The following is an 8,058-nucleotide window of genomic DNA, read 5'->3' as shown; positions in this document are numbered from 1 at the left end:
TTATCACAAAGTAACTTAAAATAATATAAAAAAAAATCTGACTTGACTCCAAGTGAAAAGTATCAAGCAACAGTCCGTAACGTTTTATTTTTAATTTTAAGATCAGTGCGATGCCCTCTCATTATTAACTGCGATGTAATTTGCACTGGACATGACGTCTCCATTTCTTAGGGTTCCCTAGTCAAATTGCTTCAAAAACCAACTCAAAAAACTTCTTTACTTGTTATTAACTAATCTAACTAAAAATCCAGCAGACAGTGTAAAGTTGTCTAAGAGTTTCTAGAAAAGCCCATTCTATTCTTAGTTCGAAAAGAAAAATATATAAAATACACTGAAATATTCTAGGCCTGTGGCGATGTGGCACGTCGATTCTCTTTCTACAAACGCGAACGCTTCGAAAACTAAAAAAATGTAAGGGAATGAAATTCACTGTCGACAGGTCACGTGATCAAGTTATCGATCGGATCTGTCATTTCCATACATTTTATTAGTTTTGTCTAGGAGGTTTGTAGAAAGAGAATCAACGTGCTATATGGCTAAGGCCTCTGAGCTGACCAGTCAAATTAACAGAACCAGTTCCATGGAGACAAGGACGCGGGCAATAATCAATCAGATGCAATAATAAGTAATTTATAATTAATAAGTAATTTATCAGAATATCAGAGATTAATTTTTATTTGTATAAAAATTAACAACGTGTCTGGCGTTTGAATAGCTACGGAACCTTTATAATGCATGTGTTCTGAGAAACACTTGACCATTGACTTTTGAATTTTACGTAAGTTATAAGTATAATTATATTAGTGTCTTCCAAACAAGTTCGTTACCCTCAATTTATAAAAACCTGACTACTCTGAAGATACAAAAAACACCTCATTATGTTCAATTACTTATTCATTTCAGATAAGAGCATTTCCATCTTATGATTAGATGGTGTTATCCACAAAAAATATGAATCCATAAAAATAATAGGTAATGTTAAAATAAATCAAGATTTAAAATATAATAAAAAATTTATTCGTTCAGTGGGACTTAGATTTCAAAATCCTATCCTAATAGTTCACAATTAGATTTCTATACTAAACAACTACATTAAATTTAATAATACAAGTTTATCTGTTAATTGATATCTAACACTTCGCCAACATCATTGATCGAAACACTATCGAACTAATGATTTGAAATCATAGATATCCATTATAGATTAAAACATTGGTGTCAACATCATTTAACCAGTATGAAAAAGGAACACTTAAGGTAGTAAAACTGTACCCTGTGCGGTACCGGTCATAATAAATACAGTCAAAATCCGACTATCCCGATTAATATAATACTAATCCTGTAAAATGAGTAAGAAATATGAAAAAGAAAGAAAGAAATATTGAAATATGGTGCGATTTATGAATTAAATAAATGAGAAGGATATTTAATGTAAGTCACTAATGAGGAAAATAATGTCTACAAGCATACTAATGCATTTTTTTGATATTATAAATAAATGAATTTAAAAACAATATAAATTAAGCGGTGATAAAGATAAATCAATAGATTTTTAGAATACTTTTGACTCCCGTTAAGATCTTGAATGGAATACTAATCATGATTCTAGTTCTTTTTAAAACTTGGTATTGTTATATTAAATTAGTCAAAAATTGTGTGGTATTCATTATTTCGGATTTCAATTCCTCGGCTGTTGTAAAGTTATTTTAATTGATTTTATTTAAATTAATTATTTCGTTATTTTCCACTTTTTTGGAAACAACGATTTCAAATAAACAAAATATTGCTGCTTTTATCAATACAGTCATTAACAATGGTTCTGATAATCGGATTTTTTCTGTAAGTGTAATAACAATTTAATTATTCGTAGCGGTAGTATTGTGGGTTTTGTTGTTGTTGTGGTCTCTGTTGTTGTTGGTGCTGTGGCTGGTGTTGTTGCTGGTGCTGTTGCTGCAGCTGAGGAACTTGGGGCTGGAGGACTTGGGGTTTGGGGGTTGGGATCTTGACCACGATGTCGGTGGGTTGACGGGATACCTACAGAAATAAAGTAAATTTAAGTAAATAATGAATTTTATACCTACTATGAGAGCGATGGTCCAGTGGTTAGAGATTGGGATTAGAAATATTCTAAACTTTTTTACAAGAAGTTTTTGAGGGTGATGGTGCCTCACTGAGAACGTTAAGCAGTCTGTTTGATTTAAAACGATCGGATAATGGTTGTTACATTAATGACTCACATTTAATAATAACAGTTACAAAATTAATTATTTTCACTATAAACCTACCTGTCTTAACTCCAAATCGTCTCTATTCTAAAAGAGATGGATGGTGCCTAACCAGCACTTTGTCATTAAAAAAAAGTTTTTTGATAATAATGAATGTCCTTACCTCAGCCCTGAAACCTTCCTTAGGATCAGCAGTATAGGTCACGGTTCTGATGAAACCATCGCTGTCTACGACGGAGTAGGAGCCCTTGATGACGTCACCTTCTCTTTGCTCTTTACGGTTCTGGTAGTTGGTGAACTGGTCATCGTTGACATCAAAGCCGAACTGGTAGGAAGGATGAGGCTGAAAGAAAAGTAAATGTATTATATTACTTATTTATTATTTATTATTATGTATTATTTATTATATTACTTATTAAAGAAAATTATTTTGCATAAATTAAAATAGTCAATTTAATAATATTGCTACGTAAGTATACGAGTAGGTAAACTGTCGATGTTACGTAAGAGTTAACTTTTTTTATTTTTTTTGTAAGATATAGATCTACTGTCATAAATCGACAACCTCGAATACAAGTCGTGGTAGTAATACTGAAAAAAAAAATTATTTTACATATATCTAATTTCGAAGTAAATCCTATTATATATAGCGCTGGTAATGCTAGATATACTTTGTTCACGTGGATTTGCTATTAAAGTATTACTGATTAAAAGTTATTTGCAGTTTGGTTATAAAATAACATCGATAAACTGCATATAACTTCTAATATCTGTCATTTAATTAGATAATCCCATATTATCCACAAGCTCAATTAAAATAACGACTTCCTTGCATACACCACTTAACTTCTTTATAGATATAAAAGCAGACATTCTATTTCTTCCACAAGTGGTCCAATTGCCCTATCAAACGTAGTTATATGAACGAGACAATCCAGTTTAGAGTGAAAGTTAAACTTGTGTCGACGAACGATCCTACCACGATAACTGATCCGCACGTATTAGATATACCCAACAGTATTATTATACGGAAACGTCTAATGAACGTTGTGAAAGCAGCTTACTTTACTTGAACAGAAAATATAAATTCTTCTGGTCAGCATTTGGTATCAGTATATAAATTAGGAGAGCAATTTAAACCCGACACGTAAACGCTTGGCTTTAATCCTGTTTTAAGCTCGCAAGTTTATGTAACCTGTCGTGAAGCGGCTTATTTAGATCAGAATAATTAAATTACACTTTATTTGGAACTGCTAATTTAATATAACGAAGCTTTCTATTTAAGTAGCCACTTATTACAGCATAAGTTATGATATGAAATTGAGTGATGTAATAAAATTGATTGAAGATCTATAAAAGGCTTTTGAATGACATCCTTCAGTCCTATGAGAGTTTTAGTATTTCACGAGCGTATAATATAATACCGTATAGTAACGCCAATAAAAATATGCTACAAACACGTAGCTTTATAGAGTTATTTCAGTCATTCATTTTTTCATTTCATTCAGAGGACAGACAATTTTGAGGAAAATTGGGAGGACAAAGTAAGTTATGTTAAGCATTAATGACAATGAGGAAGATCGTGATTGTGAAGTTCCTAAATTCACATGATTATGACTTCAACGCTTACATACTTTTAGAGCTGGAACTTAAAATGGTCAGATCTTCGTTATTGTAAGTTACAAGTTTGAGTCAGACTAATATAGGTACCAGCTGTAGGAAACTATAGACTGACAAACCGTTAAAATTTCAGATCTCAAATGATGAAGGATGGTCTTTAAGGCTTTTTAGACAATTTTTTCAGTGTGTTGACGACACTGATTGTCACTAACATAATAGTTTGCTATTTTTTTCCAAATCAAGGATAAAACTAAGTAAAGCTTTTTACTAAGTTTTTTTAGGTAGCCAAACGTAGATTGAGGTAAGGCTTATATTTAAAAGTAAGAATGATGATAACTTACGTCATAGTCTTCTGGCTCTCGCTGCTGTTGAGGTCTGTATTGCTGCTGAGGGGGAGCCTGTGGTTGCGGCTGGTACTGGGGTCTGGGCTGGTACTGCTCCTCTTGGACATTGTAAGGCTGGATAGCAAAGAACACAAAAGACATATTAAGAACTTGCAGCCGCGCCACGGTTTCACCCGTGTAGTTCCTGTTTACATAAGAATACTGGGATAAAATATAATTTATGTTACTCGGTCGGTAAAGATGTAGCTTTTTAATGGTGAAAGAGTTTTTATCATTGATCTAGTAGTTTTCGAGTTAAATCGTTACAAACAAACGAAAACCTAATCTTACCTCTTTGTAATATTAGTTTAGAAGAAAGAACATTTTATGTAGGTAAACTACATAAAATGGTCTTATCTACAATGTTGAAACCATTTATTATTCTAAGATTAAATATACTTTCTCAGTTAGCACTCCCATCTCATCCGAAATGACCATCTCATAATACCTATGTAACTTTACTGCATTTAATTCATCCAGTTGTTGTTGGCGAAGCTTTAACATCTAAAATAGAGTCTAGACCTATTCGTAAAAGGATTAGGTTCTTAAAACTAAATAACTTACAAGTCTCGCAGGCGCCGGCGCAGGCTGTGGGGCAGGTCGAGGGATGTGTTGTGCTTGCGCCTGACCGCCGCCGATGTACTGCCTCAGTAGATGTGGAGGGATTCCTTCATCCTGCTAAAATACAGCGACCGTTACGGAAGCAAATAATGGCACAATGGCGACGGATAGTGATTCACCCAAATGAAAGACTGGTGGTAATTTCCAGATCTTGATCTCGTGACCTGTCGATAGCAAATGTCATTCCCATACATTTTTCTAGTTTTCGAAGCGTTTGCGATCGTAGAAAGAGAATGGCCGTGTCACTTGGCTACAGTCCCTGATTTGCTTGTCATTGAAATAGGTTGATGATTATGAAGTATATAGGTAGGTGCATCAATCAAATCGTACAAAATATTGCCTGGTAGAGATCGATAGAATATTATTTCATAATTATTATGTCACTAAGGCGTAATAAAACTAAATCAGTAGATTACAAAGAAGAATGAAGGATAAACAAAGAAGACCAGGGTGAGCGATTTGAAATGCAGAATGATTAGAAAAAGAAAAGAAATAAAACACTAAAATTAAGAAATAACGTTGTAATCAATCCATTAATGATTCACAACCAGACTTGTAAAAAATGGATTTAAAGGTTGATTGATCCCTTTGAGAGCAAGTGATATTACACAATAAAATTAACCTACACTGACCGAGTACCAAAAACATCAATATAAAACGAAACTGCCAATTATCTGGTTAATGTGCAACCTAGTTTTGGGTTACAATGACGTAACCCGTAACAATGCGACCGGTTGCGTATAGTTGTACGGCTTTTTAAATGTTACACATGTTATGCAAATTAACAGTGAACATTGTAGAGCAGTTTTCAGCTAACTAGTGAGCTTGCATGTAAATTGGTCAGGTATAGTCACGTAACACGAAAATGTTGGTTTTAATGTGACTTTGAACGGTCAATTTATGTCAATGTGTCAGTGTCATACATACGAACGTATCTAAATGTCTGTCTGTTACATTTTTACGGCTAAACCGCTGAACCGATTTGGATGAGAATTCAAAAAAAAGCCAGTTTTATAACGGATATATTCAGAGTTCCATAGTTAAAAACAGAATTTCACACGGGCGCCTGCTAGAAGAATATTTAGTGATTTAGTTTTCTTAACGTTCGTTGTTAAAGGTACCTAATCATTTTTGAGTTTGATCTATTCAGTGCTTCAACAGTTCTTGGATAGATTTACATTTAGTTAGATCTTCGAATGGTTTCGAATGTACCTACATTGCCTACATATTAGAATTTTTATGTCTAGGCTTGAGGGCCAGGCTCAGGGTCTAAAATACTTTCAAAGAAAAAGTATTCCAGTAAGTAAATAAAATAGAGCTAAAAATTTTATAAATATTCATTATTATAAATGAATAGTCTGCAATTCCGTTCACATGAAACTATGTTTTCACAAATCTCGCGGGAGTCATAGTTTTCCCTAAGATAAAAAATGCTTTGAAAGTTTTTAAATAATAACTTATCTCTATCTTATACCAAAACTCCAAATTGCGTTAGCCGTGAAAAGGTATCAGGAATTGACTCAAAATAAAATAAATCAAAATGGCCTCATAAACGCGTCGCAGATATCAATAATACACATAAGTTACATACAGTGTAATGTAATCCACGCTTGAAGATAATCATAATTGTATAATAACTGTAAGTAATCTTTGCAATCAACATATCAGTATTATGTTAATTACCTAAGTTAATTTAATAACAATTGCGGACAAACAATGTAATTTTACAACAACAAACAAACAATTCAACAATATAAGTATTTTTTTCAATTTAAAAATTGCATACTTACTTAGTTCGTGAATTGACGAGACCACAATTTTGAAAAAAAGGTTTAAAGTTATGTAAATTATATTTAATGTTTACGAGAGAAACGTAACTGTCTACTGTAAAGTTAGTGGTTTTCAACAATGTCCTAAAATTTTTACGAGCAATAACGCAGTAAATTGCAATTGCGGTTAATTTAGGTATAAACCTGGCTGAATTTTTTGTGGGCTCTTCTCGGACCAAGGCGCGTTTGGAACCCTCGTAACTTTAATTTTAAGTTTTCGAATAATTATTATCACCATTATCTTAAGTTTAATATTATTACCTGACGTTTCGAAAGAGCTTGTAAACTAAGCCTTTTTGAAATAAATGAATTTTGACTTTTGACTTTGACTTTTATTCTAGTAAGCTATTTCCGTGGTTTCATCTGCGTAGTTCCTATTTCCGTCTGTATGGAGATAAATATAACTTTATCAATGAGCAACACTCATTGATAAAGTAGCTTTAAAATTTCTAAAATTAATTTAGTGGTTGAGGCGTAACAAACGAATAAACTCACATTCGCATTCGTAATACCTATAAATAATCCAAAAAAGCAAGTCGTTGAAAATATCCATTTGAACAAGACAGTTTAGAGAACTTATTAATTCAAAATAGGAAAATCAAACTTTTTGAAAAATTTAGTTCATGAAAGAAAAACAAAATGTTCCATTTTAAGCATCTTATAAGTTGGAAGAGGTATTTCCTCGGCTACTGAAAGACCGGTCAAATCACCGGTTTGCTAAGCTGATTAATTAAACAATTAAGCATTTTATTCGAGTAGCTATATATAATAACATATTAATTATAATCATAATATAACTCACAATAAGAATCATAATATTTAAATAATAATTTGTAGTCATACTTGTATACACGTATATCTTGTAGTCATACATACTAACGGGAATTTATTTCAAAAAAATTGATGGAAAAACTTAATGCACATTTGATTAATAGATACGACTTATCAGAATTATTATTAGTAGATTTCACTGGCAATACGAACATAGTATAAAATAAAAATTTCTACTAATTCTTACTAACTATTAAAATTTTTAATTCTATGGTTTGAACTGAAATAAAAATTAAATAATTTATTAAACCTAGTGCAATATTAAATCAAATCAAGGAATACTCACACTCTTAATTGTAAAATATAGAACCTATTTTAAAAAGTAGCTTTCACTAACCTGTTGCTGTATTTGGTATTGAGCTATGGGGGTTGCGAAAGCACACCCCAACACCGCGAGAGTAATACACTGACGCAACATTTCACGACACTATTTAATATTCAATAAAATAAAACGATTAATTAAAAATGAAATAATTAACTAATTAAAATGATTAATACACCACACACGCAGGAACCACAACGATGTATGTTGCGTGTGGAACACTCTCA

General features: G+C 32.2%; 1 protein-coding gene across 2 annotated transcripts; it reads right to left on the bottom strand.

Moving 5' to 3' along the window:
• Positions 1 to 994: 994 nt before the first annotated feature.
• Positions 995 to 8,046, bottom strand: LOC112045222 (cuticle protein 19.8). 2 transcript variants are annotated; one of them, XM_024081321.2, is made up of 5 exons: positions 7,847 to 8,046; positions 4,793 to 4,906; positions 4,187 to 4,303; positions 2,389 to 2,568; positions 995 to 2,034 (listed from the first exon to the last, which is right to left on the bottom strand). In XM_024081321.2, the coding sequence occupies exons 1-5, from the start codon at positions 7,925 to 7,927 to the stop codon at positions 1,861 to 1,863; spliced, it is 666 nt and encodes a 221-aa protein (XP_023937089.1). In that variant the 5' UTR covers positions 7,928 to 8,046; the 3' UTR covers positions 995 to 1,860. The 2 variants fall into 2 exon arrangements, with proteins under 2 accessions (XP_023937089.1, XP_023937090.1); XM_024081322.2 differs by having other exon boundaries at positions 4,793 to 4,903.
• Positions 8,047 to 8,058: the final 12 nt, after the last annotated feature.

Source organism: Bicyclus anynana, chromosome 7, assembly GCF_947172395.1.
Source record: "Bicyclus anynana chromosome 7, ilBicAnyn1.1, whole genome shotgun sequence".
In the NCBI taxonomy this organism is placed as follows: Eukaryota; Metazoa; Arthropoda; class Insecta; order Lepidoptera; family Nymphalidae; genus Bicyclus; species Bicyclus anynana.
Note: the sequence above shows the minus strand (reverse complement) of the source record. Positions and strands in the feature narration are given on the sequence as shown.

Excerpts from the sequence above, each read along its gene's own strand:
- LOC112045222 (XM_024081321.2), bottom strand. The coding sequence starts at position 7,927 with ATGTTGCGTCAGTGTATTACTCTCGCGGTGTTGGGGTGTGCTTTCGCA. Across the intron at positions 4,304-4,792 it reads CGCCGGCGCCTGCGAGACTT|CCTTACAATGTCCAAGAGGA; the intron begins GTAAGTTATTTA and ends TTTGCTATCCAG. Across the intron at positions 2,035-2,388 it reads AGGAAGGTTTCAGGGCTGAG|GTATCCCGTCAACCCACCGA; the intron begins GTAAGGACATTC and ends TTATTTCTGTAG.